Source organism: Haliaeetus leucocephalus, unplaced genomic scaffold, assembly GCF_000737465.1.
Source record: "Haliaeetus leucocephalus isolate CR32 unplaced genomic scaffold, Haliaeetus_leucocephalus-4.0 Scaffold251, whole genome shotgun sequence".
NCBI classification, from domain to species: Eukaryota; Metazoa; Chordata; class Aves; order Accipitriformes; family Accipitridae; genus Haliaeetus; species Haliaeetus leucocephalus.
Window position 1 is genome coordinate 3260655 of NW_010972687.1, and position 22018 is coordinate 3282672.

General features: G+C 36.2%; 1 protein-coding gene across 1 annotated transcript in view; it reads right to left on the reverse strand.

Annotated features, from left to right (window-relative positions):
• Positions 1-22018, reverse strand: part of PRUNE2 (prune homolog 2 (Drosophila)) — a 109709-nt gene that overhangs the window by 59385 nt on the left and 28306 nt on the right. Inside the window, exon 7 of the mRNA XM_010568734.1 lies at positions 506-664. Within this exon, the coding sequence (XP_010567036.1) occupies positions 506-664 (159 nt within the window). The remainder of the gene's footprint in view (positions 1-505; positions 665-22018) is intronic.

Consider the following 22018-nt stretch of genomic DNA (forward strand, 5'->3'; position numbering starts at 1 on the left):
TACATAGTAAAAAGAATGGACAGCACCTGGCTTTGGATAAATGAACATCCTAGTAATAATTTGGCTTCATTTCAGAGCTTAAATTCTTTAGCAGTTACACACACATAGATGAGTTCTGTTCATTACCATTTACAATGTGTTTGCTCATCCCTCAAAGACTCATTTGTGTACATCACAACAAAACCAAGCCAAAATTAGTAAAAAAAAAAAAAAAATAAAATAAATCACTCTGTTTTACTTAAACTGAAAAATCTTGTCTCTTTCTGTATTTCTTGTAACTGTACACTTTTCCTATTAGGCTGGTCTGAAACAATTATAAATATCACAATCTTTCATCTTGCGTCATATAAATAATACAGCCATTTCAAATAGCTGCTCAGTTGCCAGCCAACTGTTGCTACTTTTTGACTCCACTTAATTATTCAACACTTTGGTATATACTACTTAAAAAAAATATTTTTTTTTCCAGGAAAGATATTATTTGATTCTTTTTCCAGGTACTTACTTGATTGCCTAGCTCTAAGTTTTCCGAGTATACTGCTATTTGTCGTTTTGTTTGCTTCTCATCCGTCAAACAGTTGGCCAAAACGACAAGTACATCAAACCCATATTTATCTATGAATGCTTTCAGATCACCAATGAGACTCCTGTGTAACACGCAGTCCTGAAATTTGGTAAGAAATTAAAAGAAATATCAGCTTCTTTTCCTTGCTCTTTCCATCCAAATCTGTGGTGAAAATAGCCAGAAGTGTTAATAAGCATCAGTGTAACTGGCAACAGAATTCCATTCCATTTGTCAAAACAGTTATATGCTTCAAAAAAAAAAAAACCAAGAACCAGTCTCACAACACAGTAATGGACTTTTATTTCTGAAGAACACTAAAACACTAAATGTAGGTTTTGCCTTCTTCAAACAGCTGCTGAAACAGAATTCTTACTTGTTCCTGCTACTTGCTTTTGCAAGGTTGTTTGTAAGTATTGGGCTACTGCTGTTTCTTGAATAAAACCCCTTTTTTGATAGAAAAATAAAAACATTTTATGAAATTTGTCATGTCAATATTTCATTTAAAATAATAGATGTTAAAATAATAGTATTGAGGTGCAAAATCAGGCACTCAAAAGGAAATTGTGTGTGCTAACTTAATTTTGCAGCCCTTTATATGTATCCATTATGATGTTACATGATTGTATACAATTTTACCACAGATTATTCTTTTAGGTTCCTTTATTCCTGCGCTTTGAATTCTGCGCAAGTCTTCAAAACAATAACACCCCAAATAAGATCAGATTAAGGCAAACTAGTTTTAAAATCTCTTTGTGTCAAAAAAATGCTTATTTTCACATACATCCCACACCAAACACACAGGAGGTAAACATTGCATTTGTCATTCCTATTCTCATTTATATTTGGACTAGCCCACTGTTGAATTGTCTAGATTTTGCAACATAAAACATACAACCCTCTTTCTACCTGGGGACATAATGCACAAAGTATAAATGTCTTTCTTCAGTCCTCAGTTCTGATAACTGCCAGTGAACAAAGTCTTAGGAATTTTATTTTCTCCTTTATGTTTCTGCTATTTGTATTTGAGATAATTTTTGCCATCATCTAGCTAATAATTCTTCTGATGCTGCCAAGCTACGCTGGCCCTAAATAAACAGCAGTTCATCATGAACACAACACAACTGTATATGCAGATTGGCATGTTACTCCCCTGCATCTGTCTCCTACCTAATAAACTGCTGTTTTGGTTACATACATACAAATACTATTTATTAATCGACTTAAATGTGTCCACAAAATGGGTATCCCTCCCTGTAAGTTAAACTTAAACCAAAAAAATCTGTTTGTCAAATGCTTTGGAAGCAGATTCTTTTTCGAGATTAGAAACAAAGTTCCAGTTTGATGTTCGCATAGCACCTAAAAATAAGTTTTATGTTAAATTCAGGCAGAGTAATGCACAAACAAAAGTCAGCTGTCAGTTTCCTGGTGGACATTCAGATATGAAATCTGAATAGGGGGTTATGGTGAGGAATTATGGCGAATAAGGTTTCAATGTCCAAACCAGTAACATTTTTCTGAAGACTCAAGTATTAAATGTATTAGAAAAAGTACCAAAATGTGCTTAAGCATGGAAAAGTTACTTCAGTTATCCCATTCCTAACTGCAGTGGGAATAATTAAAATCTATTTGAAAAAAAAATTTGAACTAGAGCAGATTCAAAACCATCTGAAAATCCCTGATAATTCCTTATCTCAGTTACCCACTCACAGCCAATTCAAGACCATCAGGAAGTCACAGGGAAGGACACGGATCAATCAAGGATCTAGTCTGCGAGGTGTTTTATGGCTGGACATAAGGTAAATAAATGATGATTCTAAAACATGTCCAGCCTTCAAGCCTCATGGTGCTTTATCTTTCATATTGCTTGTATCAGCTGAAAATGCAAGGAATTAGAAATTTTCTGTTAAAAATCACATGACTGAACTGGAAGCCTCATGAAATTCACTGAGATAATATCTGCCACCATCTCAGCTTGCATTTGCCACTCACAAAGTGGTAGGTTGGGGAGTGCTGAAAATCCTGCATTCTGCAGTATTTTGAGGAAGGAACCTCTTAACTCACCTACATGGAAAATTCCCAATCAGAACCATGGCCAACTGGAGAGTCTATGTGCATACCGGGCAATCGGAGGTATATTTCTACAGTTTAAGGCCAAGGACCACTAGGGCATCATAGAGCAAGACTATGAATAGAACAGAAGAAGATAAAACGTTCACATGCTAGCAGCTCTTTGCTGGTGGGAATGGTTACCACAGCAAGGGTGTGGCACCAAATGCCATACAATGAAAGGTCAGTTCTACCAGTCAGAGCAGGAACTAAAGATGCAGATGGCCATGGTAAAGGCCCTGATGGCGCTAAAATCTGAATTTGCCTTGTGCCCCCTTTTTTGCTAACTTACGTCATACGATCAAGAGCCACACTGAGGAACTGATACAGCAGCAGGTGATCCAGCAGCCTGCTGCTCTGAGCAGGAAAGTTGCCAAGTATGTATCCCTGGGGGAGCAACTGGGCTGGAGAGCTCCACAGTGGGCCACATTAATATAAACAATAATGGATTGTACTACCTACATAATTACCTGATCCAGTTGCTTGAGGTTATCCCATTTCTTCCATGCTCTCAGACTTACTACTATTCAGAGTGTGTATTTTTTCTTCTTGAGGTTCTCAGCATGTTGATGACTGAGAGAACCACAAAGATTAACTCTGAGCAGGCTACCTGTCCCTGTCCCTCTCCACCGGGTACGAACTTTAGAAGGAGATCAGCTATATACTACATGTTTTTTTCTCTGTGCTTCACATCCAGCTTGGCCTTTGGGCTGTGCTGTGCTACACATATTCCTTGGGCACAGAATGAACTTGGCCGCCTAACTGTACCAGAGAAGCCAGCAGGCAGCATCAACTCGGTACTAGCAATTACATTACCTGTGTGTCCTTGCCTTCATCTAAAAGTGCAGCAATGAGTTCTCATATAAACCTCCTTTCTGGTTGACAGTAGAAATGAGGAACGGAGGTGTTTCCTTGTAAGAAAATCCTACAACAGCTAAAATGACCAAAAGGTGGAAATTTCTTCTATGAACAGGGTGTCCCCAGAATGCTGTGCACGAATTGGAGGCTTATTCAATGCTACACGCCTCAAGGGTTCCCACCACCTAAAGGGATGTAGGATTATCTATAGCTTTCTCCTTTTAACGTTAGCACTAATAAACAGCATTTTAAAAAGTACCTCACAGAGTTTGCATGCTTTTCTTACTGGAATTGTAATGGACCAGCACTACGTGGCGCAAAACACTATCGGCTGATGAGAGACTCCTCAGAGCAGCATGGGAATGGGCTTAGCTGTGCCAGCACCATACACCACACTGAAAGAAAACATGCAAATTATTTGAGGATTTAAAAGTGCAATAGGGCAAGAGATGTTCTACAGTGACATCCCATCAACAATAACACTGAAGAAGTCATTAAGGCATGTCACAACACAGATCAAGTCAAGCAAAATGATGCTGATCACATCCCATGTATTACTTTACCCCATAGCCTGTCAATGAGAAAACTTTATGACAAAAAAGTCGTTATTCAGCGAAGGTATAAAACCCAAGACCCTATTCATTCTGTGGCATAAGGAATAAGGTACAAGCTTCTCAAATTACCATTACTAAGCAATAATTAATATTCAAATAATACTAACAACATAAGTTACTCAGTCTTCCCATAAACAGTCACTTTAATAGTCAACAATAAATGTTTCTCATAAGCTGTTGCTTCACTAAGTGCATCCAGAAATGAAACACGAGGCAAACCGACCTTGTTAAAAGAATAGGTCAAAGAGTAAACTTGCTGGAAAATGCTGTTGATTAAGCTATTGAATAAAAGCAAGATCAGATTACATGTCTTACAGCATCATGATTCTACTTCATAAATTTTTTTGGTTGACTGGACTATTAATCAAAACATAAAATTAATTATTAAATTTAAAATAAGCAAAAGTAATTTTATTAATGTTAACAAACATTATTAATTTAAGTAATATTTTTTCTAAAACTTAGTTTAATTCCATCCCTCCCCCCAGACATCTGTAAGTTTTACTCCTTTAAACTAGTACCAACAACACAATTGAGACACTCCCTTCACAAGCATTCAAACCTCCAAATAAATAAAGACAGTTGCAAACAAGAAATTCTTATAAATTACCAAAGACTATATAGTGAAAGATATGGTAGACATATGGACTCTTCCACAAATTTGCTAACCTAAGTAAACAACCAGAATGTTGCATGCATTGTAAATGCTAACAGAAAATAAAACATTCCCTTCAGAAATGAAAAAATGCTAATCATTTCAACAGTTAAGCTGCTATATCCCAAATTAATTACAAGCACTGTAAAATACACTGTTGATGAATTAGTATGGTAGGAAATACACTGACGTACAGCCAAACCATGACAAAGGTCAGTCAGCTATTCATTTTTATACTCCTCTTCCTTACTTGATTAGCATGTGCTGGCTTAAATATTAATTAACATTTGCATAGCATACAGCAGGTAAACAGCATATGTAAACATTATTAGCTGTCATGATGCCCTCTAAGTAACCTATAACAACAACAAAAAAGGACTGTTGAGTATGCTTGAAATGCAATATACTTGAAATAAATAGAATCTAGTAAATATATTTTGCAAATGCTGTTAACTATGGATAGTTAACAGCAATATGGATACTGGAGAAATTTAGTGTCTTGGCATTTGTAATAGAACTGTGTATTTGTTTTGTCTAACGCATATAAATAGTTTATACAATGCTACAACATAACAATATGTCAAACATTCTGAAATGACAAATATTTTTTTATCATTCGGGTAAACAGAATGAGACGGTTTAAGAAATCCCCAGACTTTTGAAGGATTTTTGAACATGACCTGTTCAGTTATTATGTATTTCTGTTGAGAAATACCATTTTATGTAGGCTGTATATTGTGAAATTCCTTTCTCTGAAACTTAATTTTCTTATAGGAATCTCTTTTTTTAATTGAGCAGTTAACATGACTACAAACACGGATGATCCTTTAAAAGAAGCAAAACCTCCAAGAAATATCCAAAGAGAATATGTAACTTCTCCATCGCTAGCAACACTTTCTGATTCACGAAGCCAACAGCCAGTTACCCAAATGATCACTGTAAATGTACATTATACATACTTCTGATTCTTCTAAGCTAACTGTGTCAATATTAACCTGACCAAATTAAGAACAAACTGTCTCTTTTGTTCTTCACACTCCTCACATGGAGAGCACAATATGGCTTTTGTCAGAGGTACTCCATCATTTTGGCTCAAGGAAACTGTCAGTACAGTTTGGGATTCGTTATTCATGGGCAGATACCCTGATGGGTCTAATGAAGCCTTTCTGCTGACAACTCATTTGCTAAAAATACCCAACCATCACAAAATATAAATGAGGAATATCACTGCATCCCATTACAATATTCACAATCAAAGCAATTATGACAATACAGAAGTCAATACATACTGCTTCATGCTGTATTCTCTTAATATTTCATGGTCACCACTTCTGCATTCCAGTTTATTTCTATGTGATCACTGATAAAACTTTATGACATACTTAAATTGCAATATAATAGGGTAAACACCAATGTTATAGCACACATGCAGAGCTAACAGTCTGTGTGCCATTTGTTGTAAATCCAGCTAATTACTAGAAGCCCCCCTCCTTTAAAAAAAAAAAAAGGGCAAAAAAGCAGAAAAAGACTCAATTTTTTATAAAAGTTTTCAGGTAAGGTCACTAAAAATGGAAAAACCAGTATAAACAGTATGGCGTTTATAAGTCTTCAGAAACACAGACAAGTATATTCACTATTTTACCTCTTTTATATATCAACACCACTGGTGAAAACACTCTATAAAAAATTCACCATCTTTTCTGTAAGGAAAGATTGCATTTTTCTGTTGCGCGTTTCAATCTACCAAACAGCAGCTCTGGTGTACCAATACTTATGAGTCTTCTGAAAAGAACAAAAATAGCAGCTAATTCTGTTTTCTTTGTGTTGCTGTCTAAAGTTTCCAAAGAGGAATAGGTATTAGGTCCTAAACTGAAGAGCAGGAGAATGGGCATCTGAGACCTTGTGCTACCCTGCTCTATAGAGATCCCAGTCACACCTTATGTTTAACTTTAGGCATCCCAAGTTTAACCTAGAAGGAAATTTGAACAGGAAATACTATAGCATTGTGAAACACTGCATATAGAATCAAGTGATGAATGCCTGTTTAGCACCGATCTCACTCCCCTTACCATAGATGACGGCTGTGTTTTTACCGTCTATTATTTCCATTAAAAGCAGAATAACTAACAAAAAAAAAAAAAAAAAAAGCAACAAAAAAAGAAGGATTCATCTATAATAAAATAAATTATCATGCTTTATTCAATGAAAGTGTATTTAGCCAGTTTCACACTGGAAACAGTACCTTTTCGACAGCACTGGTACGTTTTATGATAGTGTGTCTTAACAATGATCCACTCTTTATGAATTGAGATTACAGCTAAAGAAGTTTCACTTGTACTTCATACAAGTAAAAATTCTGTGTATTCAAATACAGGCTTGTCCATTTTAATCTGTGTTTAACTAGAACTTATAAAGATATCTATGTTTTATATGTATTTAGCACAGCACATGACTTCCAGGAAAGACTGGGAACTCTAGATTCATTCATAAAATAAAAATTAAAAAAAAAAAAAAAAAAAAAGGTTGCTCAGGTAAAAAGCCAAACTTCACTTCCATTATTCCACATATTCAGAGCTAGCTGAGACAGCTTGGAATTTAGCAGCTGGGGTACAGGGTCTCCATGTATCTTGAGACATTATGTTATCAGTGTAACATAAGGATACCATAATGGCCCACTTGGCTTAGAAAATTCTTCCTCTGGCAGGAATACCTGCCTTTAGTGGCCATCATTGCCACTCACCTGAAGGAACACAAATTCTTATCCCTAAGCAAGGCAGCCTCCCCTGCCACTGAGGTCTACAACTAACTGCCTGAAATACAACAGCCGAAAATGCTCCCCGGCGTCGGTGGGGTCTGTGCGCATAGACTCAAAGAATGTAATAGACAGGGAGGGCTGGAGATGAAAAGTCCCGTTAAGGTACTGCCGCTACTGCATGAGATAAACATGAAGCGCATAGCCTGAAGACATAAACAAACATAGGTAATGGTGCGCATACTGTTGTGGTGTGCGCTGGAACAACATGGTAATATTAGATGGCTGTGACCACCAAATCTAGAAGAAAAAAAGTTCCGCAGCAGCACAGGAATCAAAGAAGGGATGTACAACATCTAGTCCAGTGAGATAAAAGTAAAAGCACTTATTTATTTCCATCTTCAAGGGAAGGAATTCAAAGTGTTTGTAATTGATCTCATTGTTAATGGTTGTCTTCTGCAATAAGAAATTCGTGACTGATAAAGCTGCCACTTTCCAGCATTTTTGGCAGTTGAAGGATAAGTAGTTTGGAGTTAAAAACACAAAATACAGCAAAACATATAGATGTGATTTTCAAGTTTAAAGGCTTAAATGTCACCTCCTTTTTCAAGTGTGTCTTTAAAACTCTGCCCCTGTAAAATAATTAAAGGGACAAACTAGAAAACTTGCAATCCTAACAGTATGACTTTTACTGCAAGTAGGGAACTACAGAGAAACATACTGGCACTATGTTAAAATGTACTCCCTCCAGGTCATTTTAAAGGCTGAAGTAAGTATGTAGATACTTTTCTGGAGTGATCTGCATGGAAAGGAAAGTCTACTTATTTTGAAATCACAGCTATGAGTATCCAAAGCCTAAAAGTAAATGAATCCAGGGACCTGCTTATGCACCACATTTATAAGCAAATATCACCTGTACAAAATATGCACAGAATATGTACAAAATGAAAAGGAAAAATCTCCATACTAAAGTACAGTATAGTATACACAATCTAATACATTATTTACCTCAGAAACTTAGATGAGAAAAATAAACACTATTTTTGTGTCTTACTAATCAATAGGCCATGTGGACACAGCATATGATACGCTTTTTTATTCTCCCTTATATTATTCTGCTTTCTGACTCTAGGTTAGGAACTTCCATCTGATTTTTCCATAGCTTGTAAATCAATTAAAAAATACTGAAAAAGACACAACCTACCACTTCAGTTACAAGGTTCATTTAATCACATACAATATTTGATTTCACTGTTGACTGATTAGCAAGTGGTAACAAGCAAAAGGCTGACTTGCCAGAGTGATGAATTAAAACATAAGAAACATCACAACCTTATACATATTGACCAGGAGCTGTCTATTTTAGCCAGCTAAGTCTCAGGTGTAAGTTTATATGTAATAATTCATACCTTACAAAATAACTCCCATGCAAACATGGCAACACAAAAACACATTTCTGGCTGTCAAGAAAATTTCTGGCAAAATTAATCAACCATTCATCCATTCAGGCTCTTTGCATACCCTTTTGTCAAAGAGGGAGTACTAAGAGATTTCTTTCCTCTTCCACGCACTCATTGCAATGGTTTGTAGAATCCATCAAGCCCAAGTTGATTTATTGAACTGTCTCTTATCTCAGCAGTATAACTATAGCAAATGAACTGGTAACTTCTCAAAAAACAGCAGTGATTCAACAATATCTGGTTTATTTGATTCCTTCTAACTTCAGATTAGCAATTTCTTAAAGGCACTGACTTGCATTCTTTGGAAGTTCTATCTGCAATTTTATGCCAGCATTTTTTGTTTCCATTCCTTTTCTTTTTTTTTTTTTATTTTGACATTTGACAAAGGTATTTTTGATTTACAACTGATGCTAGAGTCTACCTAAATCTTCACACTGGCTAGTGTGCTTCTACTGCTAGTCAATAGAGCTTTCAAATTTAAATAACAATACTGCCATGTACTTTCATGTGAGCCATCTTATTCATTATGCTATGAATACTGAAAAATAATTACCCACTTAAAGTCCCCACCTATTTCTTTAATTAGACAACTTTGCATGCATATTCAACTATTTTTGTATTTATCTAATCCCATCACTACTAATGAGAATTGTTATAAAAAGTAGTTAAGGCACAAAAACCAGAGATAACGCCAAGCCGTTTGAAACACTGTTTAAACATGGATTTTCTCACTAAGCATCGTCCATTGAACCCCACGGAGCACATTTATCACTCACCAGCTTTGCATTTTTCTTCATAAAGATATATGACCTTTGCCTATTAGATTTCATTAGCAGGGCACCATACAAGGCTCCTCTGCAGATGACAGGATAGAAAGCTAAACAACCTCGCCTGAAGGATTTGTGAGAACAAGCCCATCTTCAATCTTTGTCCCTGGGAGGCACTTCTAACACCTGCCAACCACAGCACTATCATCAGAAAAACATTTAGAGATTTATCTTCAGGCTGGTGATTATAAGAGATAATTTGTTTGGAGTATGGATAAAGTTGGTCTAGCATAAACAAACTACAAGCTCAAATTATACGACGAACCTCATTAACTATTGATTTAACCACTGCAAATCCATGAACAAATGTTGTATCAAAATGTTAATTCTTCCTGAAGATATAATCAAGGAAAAAAACAAAATGCCAAGGCAGGATGGTGAGCTATTCTTATGTGCACTTGTAATGCTTGCAGTTTAAATTGGAAATGGAGATTTGCTTCATGGTAACAATGGCAACAGTATACTATTGCCATTTTCCCATAAACATTTAGTTTTGTCTGGCAAAAAGTGCTCTATCTCTTCAGTTGCTATCACTATAGAGTGAGGAAACATTGCTTTCTCTCCTACTTTCAGGAACACTTCTTTTGTTTGGAGACAGCAAGACTGGACGTACGATTAAAAACACTTTCAATAGCAAGAAGCTAGAAATATTGTAAATGGACACCATCACAGGCAGACTGTCTGAAAAATTATATGTATTATACCTTCTATATTATACATATCCCACATACCCTCTGTGTCTGTAACAGAAAATAACTTCCTCCTAATCTTTGAAAATTCCTTTCACTCAAGCTAATAAATCATCAGTCTTCAGCCGAGAGCATATTTAGAAATAATGTAGCTGAGTTAGTCCTGAAGGCTTTTTTTTTTTTTCTTCTCCTTTTTTGATACAATGGAAGCCAACCCTGTACCCTCTGTGGTAAAGGAGAGAAAAACGCTGCCAGACTTCCTATTGCAGCCCAAAGAGAGCAGCCGGTGAACGACTCCACCTGATGTTGTTGGGATATGGCCTAGCAGGGTTCCATTGCACCATGCCTCCACCAGCATCCCTGTTCCTTAACACCACTATGCTGAGGGGGAAAACTCATTTGTGTATAGGCAGTAGAAGAAAACCTGCAGTTCCTTCTCCAGTGTGGCACTCTGAACAAATCATTCAGTGTGACTTGTACTTAATAACAAAATACCAACGTTTTTAATGCTAATATAGGCTGTAAAAACAGCAAAAATCTTTCAGATGGAACTCAAAAACTTGCAGCTAAAGCAGTCAGAAGAAGAAGAAACTTTGAAAATATTTTGTGGGATGACATTATCTTTCAGCATTAATTCCTTCTAAAAGGGAATAGTATTTAATGCGAAATGATTAGTTCATCAGCAAAAAAAGAAACAAAACCCCCCAAAATCTGCTGGGGAATCTGTATTTCAATCTGAGTGTTCCTCACACAGCAATGCAGCCATGCAGATGCACTCACACTTTTCTGTTTTCTGGTTTAGTTACCAAAATTTTTAGTAATATATAATCCCTTAAATCTCTTTAAGATGTTTAAAGGTTAAATGGCATTTTTAAATCCCATATTGCTGGCTTTTATTTTTTACCTTTTGTTTTCCCCATTACATTCACTTTGCTAATTTATGTAAGCATCTCACAATCTCACTACAGGAATAAACCAGGTTACTTAATTCTTAAAGCTATTTCATTCTATTTACACAGACAGGCAAATGATTTTGCAAGATAATTGATCTAGAATAAAAAATATGGACCACTCTTACTAATACAGCCCCATCAGGCATCCGTATTTGTGCACTATCCAAATCTCTTTTCCCCATTAAAAATCCTGCTTCGAAAATGATCAGCTGATGATAAATCAAACAAACCATTTGTGCAGAATTCAGATCTATCGCTTTTAATATATTCTAAGTTGTTAATGTGTCAGTTTTGGACTGTTTCATCAAATTTTAGTAATGAGTGAAGCCTTCTGTTTCATCTAGCTACCCCTATTTCTGCCTTTCTAAAGGAACTATTTGTTTCCACTCTTGGTCTTTTGACTGCAAACTGTTTTTCTCAAAAACTGTACTTCTTCCGTTCATTCTCTTGACTCCAAAATACTACTTTCTCCTACAAGTTTTCTTCCCCCAGTGCTGCAAATTCTTGACTTACATTATTTTTTATTTGCCCTATTACCTGTCATGATCTCTCTGTTCCCATTCCAAATTTCTCATTCTCTTTCCTATTGCAATCGCATTCTCAGCAAGAACCACTGACTCCCCTTTAAGAATTTAGTTTTAGCTTTTTCCTATTGCTCCAAAACTCTCTAATTGCAAATACAGTTTCCCATTGGGGCAAAAATGCTCCTTGATTGTACCTCAGTCTTTATTATACTTTTATCCTTTGGTTTACAGTAAATGTTTTCCTTTCAGCAACACAGATCCATGGCTTTGAAATGCCCCACTCTAACTGGGGTCTCTGCCTATTATAAAACACAAATAGTAATTATTACCTTTAGGTGTTCATTTTGCAAGCCTGAATGAATAGGCCAATTCAGAATCACACAGACTAGAAGTTAATGGAAAGCCTCTCACTGACTTCAAAGCATTTGGCATACACCACTAATGTACCTGCAATTATTCTCCCAATCAGTTCCCTAGACAATGTTCACGCTATTTCTCAGGCACTCAAGTTTAGCCAAATGCCCTTCCAGAAAGTAAAAGTTCTCTGCTAAGTATGTAAAAATTTTAGAAATGCATTTTTAATTATTTTGATTAAGCCAGTTTTGCACTGTATGCTAAATCACTGGCACCTTGCTTGGCCGCCCATGCTGCCTTGTCAATATGGAGTAACCCTCATCTGGAACACAACCAGCGACAAAAAAGAGTAATCTTCCATTCATGCAGTTCACCTCTGCTGAGGAAGCTGAACATCTTCCTCCAAGACACACAAACAAACAGGAATCAATGTGCTTTCAGCAGAACTGGCTTTAGTCTCATCTGCACCGGCTGTTTCTGAACAGGAACTAGGAATTGAACAGAGGTGATCAAATACTGTACAGTGAACTTTGCCACCAAAAAAAATCCCAGTCTTCTTACAAATACGAGTAGCGATTCAGTTTCTTGTAATTCACTTAAGTTTTCCTAAGGATTCTTCTAATAAGCACTTACAGATATGCAAGCAAAATGCCTTTAGCAACTCATTTGTTAAACAGTCAGTTCCTTCACAAGAGATAAAAGGAGTCATTACCAACATAAGCAAAACCAGGAAAAAATGAAGTTATTTGCAGATGCCTGTCAGGGGACACACACTTGGTTACACTGGGCAGAAGTTCAACTGTGGGACCCTTGTCTCTGTTTTACATTTACAGTAGCTAAGACAGTGGTTTTTGCCATTGAGATGGTTCAAGTTTCTGAGAACAAAACACAAGCTGTGTGTAAGGCAGATTTTGGATGACAACTGGCAGGACTGAGTTCTCCAGCATACGTGCTTTATTCAGGTTGTATGCTTCAGAAAGTTGTGCTTTGCTCTCTCTCTCTCTAGACAAGTAAAAGTGAAAAATGAGATGCAAAGCAAGAAAGTACCCTGAATCCAACTCGGAGTTAACCACTCTGAGGCACAGGACCTCTGCTCTGCCAACACTGACATGCAGATCTAGTTTAACAACCATTGGCCCTCAGGGCCCAAAGCAGCTGGAATACATTTTAATACCGTTCTAATTTTACTTGATACTTACACAGAAGCCTCAAAGTTTAAAAGAAACTATGACTGAGAGTGCATAAAAAGAAAAAAAAATATCTTTCTTTTTCTTCTAAAGAACAATAATACAAGGATTTTGTTGGGGTTGGTAAACAAAAAATGCTCTAAGTTTTAACATCACAGGAAGAGTAGCATGCAAAATCATTATTTTCCAATATGTTCAGCAGCCAGGCCAATTAGTTCCCAAAAATTTTTCTTGGTGCTGATCACGTCAGGTTGGTACTGCCTCTGCAGCTTAACACAAGTTTAAAATGGGCTTTACCAACCGTTGGCAATTCGACCCTGTGCACTAGTGACTCCAGCTAGCACAACTGACTCTCCTCACACCATTACAGCTTTATTCCAAGCACTTAAACCTTCAGCCAAGCCTGATCTGTCAGATGAATTGTGTAGTAAGACTGTTAATAAAGTAAATAAATATATTTAAATATAAACTCAATAAACAAACTAAAAATTTAACAACAAAATAAATATATAGCAAATTAACAGCACATAATTTGAGTTTGCCGCAGGCATGCCATGCATAGCTGTAATGCCTTAAAAAACATTTGTTTACCTTCTGCTTCACGAACACAGCCATGCACTGTCACTGAAGCATCTTTCTAACGCAGTAAGGAAAGAAAACAAGTACTTCACAGCAACGTCAAAGCAAAATTTCATCTAACAAAGCAAGCAGTTTATCTACTAAATTTTGTAATGCTACCCGTTGATTTCACTGTAGCCTGCTGATAATTTGAGGTTTCAAAACTAAGGTGTTGAATACAATTCTTTAAATGTTGAATTTTTGTTGTTTGAACATTGAAGTAAATAAAGTAAAGATAGGGTGGTCAAACTGCTTAATATGCTTACAGATAAAATGTATGTAAAATATATTCAAATCTTACTGAATTCATGGAACTGAAGTAATTCATGGAAGTAAAAAATACATGCATGAGCAACTTATTAGTTAGGCCCGTCACTAAGGCTTTCTATCCTGCTGGCTCATTTTTAGAATGCTCTCACTTCAACCTCTGTGAAATTAATCTCTTTAAATTCAGGGCCTCATTTATTTTCTGAAAATACTGTTAAAAATGTTAACAAGTAAATGAGAAAGCTGGGCTCCAAATAGCATCCAGTCTTCTTTCAAACCATGAAAAAAATCCATATGGAATGACACAAGGGTTTTACCTCCGCTACACTGTGCCTTGCAAAACCACCTATTGATGACTGCTAGAGAGAGACATATAATGGAACGCATAATATATTATCACAACCATGCAGTAGCTGATAAGTAGTAAAGTAAAGGCTCTTTTAAGAACTTGCCTGTTAAATTATGCAACTACTATATTACTCTAGTTTTAGCCTCTTGCAACTCTGTTAAGACAACACCAGAATAAACAGCGGTATTGTAGATCTACAGCTCTTTTGATGAAGATATTTTGTATCATAATCCTTAACAAAAAGAAAAGTTTAATCACCAAATCTGCAAAAGAAAATAAGACAGAGTGGTCCAGAGCTAGAAGAACATAAAGGCACTGACTTATGTGTCTTTACACTAAAGCATGAACACTTCTATTCCTCTCTCTTACAAAAAGAACTGACCACGGCTCTGCTGTATACTTCAGCAGAACAACATTCTTACATACAAAGTGTGGTCTGCCTCCACCACTGTACTTCCACCAGGAAGTAGAGAAGTCAAGAGAGGAAATAGTGTAAGACACGGCATCCTTTGCCGGTCCTTTTAGCAAAAAGCTGCTTGCAGATAGCAGAGAGAAGAAAGAGGATACGGCAAAGAAACTGAGACCAGGTAGAAGGAGAGGGAGGGAATGAGGGTATCCATAAAATTGGCATGTGAGCTTATACCAGAATAATACTTGTAAAGTATACTCTGTCGAGTTCATTGAATAAAACACTGAAAAACACAAGGTACAGGAGAAGTAGGAAACAAACTATGTACAATAACAAGCATTAGATCATCTGAGTATGAGCATTACGAAAAAAGGGAGCAGACAAAAAGTCTTGATTAAAAGACATACAAACCCGACCGCTCTATCAAGCTTTAGTCTTTTATTCTTGTTCACCCACCAGATGGTGCCCTTGCAGCACGCACGAACAAGCCAACAGCAACCCTACCTCTGCCTACAAACACAAAAGACACATACACATTTCACTCTGTGGGTTTTCATACCTGCTTCTGAAGGGGCAGTTTAGATCTAACACTGACACTTGAACTGTTCTTAAAAGAGGAGAGTTTTCAGATAGTTCCTGGCATACAGATTTTTCAAAATCTCATTAGAAGTCTGACTAATTTTGGTAGCAGCATGATCTACAGGCCATGCCTACCCCTACGGCAGCTGGTATCCACTGTGTATCTGGACCTGTGAGCAGGAGGAGAATGACAGTGTGGCATCAATTAGAAGAGCACACAAATTCTTAGAAAACACTGGAGATTTGTTGCCTGAAACATGGGTTTTAACTTGGAAATACTTCATCTCTGCAGAGCTGTGTATTTCTCCCACAGTGATGGAGAAAGCTTTGCAGCTGTTCAGGTTAATGTGTTCCTGTTTGTCCACTGACATTTAAACTGGAGGATACACAGCATTCTTCAAAGCTTGATTGGCACATGGAAGTAAAATGTGTAATCAGTGTTAATCTCCTAGTCTATTACTACTGTCTTTCATAATCTACATATATTTTACAAAATTCTTTAGAAAGATATGCTGTCAGAGCAAATGATGCATCAAATTCAAACAGGCCATCAAGATTGCTAATGGATTTTAATAGCAGCTATTACAGCATAATGGTATTTTCCCAACAGCTGTTTGTTTATAAAATTTTCAGTTTACAAGACCTTTATGTCCAATCCCAGGAGACATCCCTCAATTCATTTATAATCATTTGGTTCAACCTACACATAAATGCTGTCTTATTCACATTGGGTGTGTTTGTATATGTGTGTAAGACATGAGCAACTACCACAGCAATGAAAATGATGGAGAATCTTACGAGCTAAACTAATTAGTGCGTATCTTTTGACTTTAACAGCAAATGAGTGTTTTACATGTTTCTTCCCTCTTCCCACTCTTGAGTAGCTCATCACAACTAATAAACAGCTGCCTGGCTTATAGCCTATTTTGTGTCTCAAACTGACATACGATTATTTGTTTAGTTCCATGTAGCTACACCTGTTTAAGACTTTGAAACATAGTGCTAGGTGTCACAAAGGCATAACAGGGGCAACTGGCCAGCAGACAATGGCACAATGTGGCCTGCAGAAGTGGTGGAGAAGCATTAGAGGAAAAAGATCTTGACAGGCTTCCAAAGTTTGATCTCAGCTGGAAGACTGCCAGACATAAAAACTTTTCCAGGTTTGGGGTTTGTTTTGTTTTGGGTTGGTTTTTTGTTTTTTGGGTTTTTTTGTTGAATGTATGATCAAATATTTTTTGATATCTATTAGATGTGAAATCAGAAAGAAATAGGAAACTAGGACCCTGGCATGGTTTTTCCATTGAGTCATGTTCAGAATTGATCACATGAGATTTTTTTTTTTTAAGTATGGAGTAGATAACTAGGAATGGAAGCTAACTATGAACTAAGCAGAAAAATTGTTAATTTTCTTGAATGAGTTTTTGAGACATTGCACACTTGCAGATGGCTGTTTGCCCAGCTTTCTTCCTGATTCTCAAGCTGCCTATGTAATATAAAAGTTTAAATAACAGTTAATGCTGAAGTCTGGACAAATGCCTTTTACATATGTACTAATGGATAAGTTTTTTCCAGAAACATCTAGATTTTAGTAATTTTTGCATCCATGTTGTTAGCAAATATCCTACTAACAACAATCACGGGATAATTTTTGAGGATGTAAGACAAGACAAAAGAATCACTTAACTTTAAATGATGCTCTCTTTGGACAGTAGATGGCTCCAATTTTCCACAGAAGAAAGCTAACACTACAATTCTCAGCCAAGACTGTCACTTCCATAATACAGAACAGGGGAGTTGGTATGCAGTAGGCAGAATATGAATAAACAAGCTGTTAAGTGGGTACTGTTTGTGAGTAGTGTTAGGTAGCCACCTTACAAAAAGGCAACTTTCACCTGTACTGTAAATGTTTGCCTAGGTAATTAGCTCATAGTAAATGTCAACTACAGCCAGGCTCTGTAGATTCACATTCTACCTCTGTGCTTGCTAATCTCTGTGGTCTGATAAGCACTTAGCTGTCTCAAGTAATCAGGAAACTCACTGAAAGAAGAATCTTTACATTTTTTTCACGGAGTGCCTTGACATTAGTGGAGTTTTACATGGAAAGCCACCGCCTTCTCTTCCTAGTCCTTTCAATACCATACCATCACTTACCACTGCTATTTGGTTTACTCTTGCTTTTTCACACCCATTCTGCAAAGCATAGCTATTAGCAGAAGCTTTTATGCCAGAAGAAGTACTAAGAAGTTAACAAAAATATTGTTTCTCCCAAAACACAACGTCTAAGGTCTAAGGCCTTTTGTCTCCCCCCATGTTTGCCAAAAGAGTTATGGTCAGATCTAGTTCTGGCCTTGCAGCTGATAACAGGAAAGCACAGATGTGATCAAGTAAAATACAAGTACTTTCTATCTCTAATCAGCTATAGAAGAGTTGGGCTTAAAAAAAAAAAAATCCACCAATGAGATTAGACTGCAAAACCCACAACTAATATTTATAAACCAGCTGGCATAAAAAAAACAGACAAAGTCACCTCAAGCCTGACTTACTGGTTACTAGTAACTCACTATCATCATACTGGAAAAAGCCTATTTTGTTGATGGGAGAGTTACTCTCTGAGAACACGCAGTGATACTTTGAAGTGTCTACACAGAAAAACCTAAGAAAAAATACTGATTCAAGACTGATATTTTTGCCATTTACAGGTGGGCCCTCCTATCTTATATGAGGACCTCATGCCTATGGATATGCCACTGAATGTCTTTGGTTTTAACTGAGAAATTCACAAACATATAGAAGAAAGATTATTTATCTGTAGTTCTGGAACTCTGAGAAACTGCTTGGATTTGAGCTTCAAGAACTTATCCATGTCACAGTATTACTTAATTTTGCTGGATGCCATAAAAAAGAACATTGCCTTAACCTGTCTGAAGTGCACACTGTATGTGTAGGTACCTTCATGTTAGTATGCAAAAAGTTTCCCAATGCCTTATTTTTCCTTTATCTCATCTGTGATCTTTCCAGAAGGTGGGTCCAAGGACTTTGCAATAAGTTAGACATATTCTGAGATATCATCATAAGTGTCCTCTACATTAGAAAGTTAGGAAAGACTATAAAGTCTTCTGGCTTACTTGTCTTGGGTTGTCATGACACCACAATGATTGGTGGATTTTCCACCTTTGGCCAAAAGGAAATTTCAAGCTCAGCTGAAAACATGGCAGAGAAAGCTTAAGAAATCCAAAAGAAGGCTGCAATGGGAGGTGAAAGATGACCACTCCTCTCCGTGAAGCTTTCTTTTAAAACTCCAATAGCTTTTCAAAGAACAGTGAGAAACTGAAAGCATAATACTTAAAGAAAACACCTAAAAATTAGTAAAGGCAACATTCAGACTTGAGGTCTAAACTTCTGTTTATTGTTAGAGCAGCTTGTGGAAATAAACTTGTTTAAACAAATCCAATGTATACGTATTTTGTACTGTATATGTACTGAATATTTTATATATACTGTATATAACCTGTATATATACACTGAATATTTCATATTTCAACTGTGTCCATGTGCATATATACATTGTCAGAATAATATATTTGTAAGTATATAATCACATATATACACACCATTGTTTATGCATTTCATTTCAAGTTGATCCAGTACAGCCAATCAGTAAGTAGTCAGGAAATCGAGACTTACAAATAGTGTAATTCAGAAGAACACTTTTTATCCAAATAGTACAAATAAGCTATGGGTCAGCAAGTTTATTTAGATTAGAGATGTTACAGTGAAATATTCTAAAAGGAAAGATAAGCAACAGAACACGTTAACTTATTTGTGGGCATTTTTAGTTTCAAAAGTTTGGGTAAAGGATGACCTATTACATACTTTAGAATTTAATGCCCCAATCTTTCCTAGCTGGTATCACTGTTATAGCAAAGCTCAGCAATAGCCACAGAAGTAAAAGCTATGTAGACATCCAGGGAAATTCAAAGGTAGTTAAATAAGACACTCTTTACATAAATACAACTTAGGAGTTATTAAATATTTTCTTCATAGCGTTCTCCTCACAATTTAATAGTAACTTCATAGCTACATTCTCAGTTCTGACAGAGCTGTGCTCAACACAGCACTTGCATGTGTCTTCACAGTAAGTATTCTGGCTGATGTGCTTCACCCACCGTTAAGTTCCCACAATTTAGCTTTTAAAGTACAGCCATGCTCTGACAAAACCACAGCAGAAACCAAGTAGCTCCTGCAATTAAAGCTGTTCTGCAACCTATTTTGGGGACATATATAATACTCGGCCATCTCAATTACTCCAATTTTTAGTTTAAATTGCTATTTAAAAAACTCACAGTAATAAATTTAATTCTTGCTGCTGTTACAGGCTTCCCACAGGATCTCCAGCATATCCTGCATCCTCCAATCTGTGTACCATGCTGACCCAAGGAACTTTCAGTTGAATGATAAAATTAGAGATATTCCAAAAAGAATTGAAGATACAAAGTATTTGACAGATACCTAGTCAAAAGCAATTTTCAGAACTTCAGTATGTACACCATGTAAGCTTACTCTCTGAATAGTTTTCTGTACAATAAATGAAGGGGGGAAGGGGAGAACCAACGCTCTTCAGAGTTTTCTTTGCATGTTCTTTGTACTTTCAGTGTAGTACAGAATAGTATGCAAATATACTATACTATATACATATAGGAATGCTATCTTTTCTGTATAGAATACATATTATTAAACTTTTTCTGAACAGTGCATTACATTTCCTTGTACTACTGAACAAATATTGCATTTCTTGATGACACTGATGAGTGAAGTGAGAATTATGTGCATCAGATACTCATAGAGGAGGATATTAAGGGAGTACTGAGTTTTTTTGGCTCAATACATGAATCATTGTGATCTTTCAGGATTCATAATGATCCATAAGAACAGAATTTCACAGAACTGGCATGAAAACTATGTAAGATGTGGTACTCCCTCAGAATTTATACGTTATTAATACATATCTACTCAAATGTTTTGCCTCAATAGTAAGAAATTTGTCTATTCCACAGTGGGAAATCTATGTAAAATAAAACGTAATGCAAAATTTCTAACAATGCCAAATGGATGCAAAGCTGGAGCAGAAAATACAATGTATCACTTGCTATGGCCATGATAAACTGGTAGCCTTTAAAAGGAACAAACACCTTCAACATTTTTTAACACAAACCAAATATATGCTCTGTTTCCACCAATCACTTGAACAAAAAATTCTTTTGTCTCACTGACAAGAAAGCTAGCACCTATTTATGTGTATTCATTTCTGTTAACTTCTTGTTAGTTATTTTTACTGAACAAATTATGCACTATTTATTTTACTATTAGGAACTCCTCCTAAGCTGCTCATAGAACTGTCTAATGAATTGGAGGTAACCTACCACTGCTATCATCAAGTTAATAAATTTAGCTGTGGTTTTATTAGTACTGAGCATTATTCTATGAGACACACAAATACAGTTGTTATAATGCCTGATTACACTCAATCCTAATCTTCAAGGAACTTATATATATTGAGTAAACATGTTCTGTATTTTCTCTCAAACAAGTCTACATCCTGTGCTCTCACCAAAAAATACCCTCTTTTACATATAAATGGAACTTTACAACATTGAATAATGGGCTCTCTACTTACTAGGTCAGATTCTGATTTCAGTTATAACTCTTAAGATGAAAAGTGGATTCAAATGAGTTAATATAAGTCACTGGAGACAATTTATATTGGAGAAATACCAATACCCATACAGTGAAGAGATACCGATACATCTAATCAAACGTCTTTCCAGATAGGATGAGTTTCAATGTCCTTCATTTTTCTCTCTTTTTTTTTTTTCCTATATTATTCAAAGAATTACTTAGGGCCTTATGAATTTTAGTATTGACTTATTTCACATAAATTAATGGATACAATATTTCTATATAGCAAGATATTTCATCAGAGAATGCAAAACAATGTCCAGGATCCTAATAAACACCGTTATGTCTGAAATGAGTTATCTCAGTAGTAACTTGGGCTCAGATTTATCGTACAGTTCATCAACTTCTCAGCATGCTGGATAATGAATGTTTCATTTACATTGCTAATTGCCAAGACATGGTTCCTTCAACCTTTAACCCTTACGCTTTATCACATTATCACCATATGTCAATATAATTGCATTTAACATTCCAAATAACTAACTTTTTCATGAGGTCAAGAGATCCTTTTTTTAA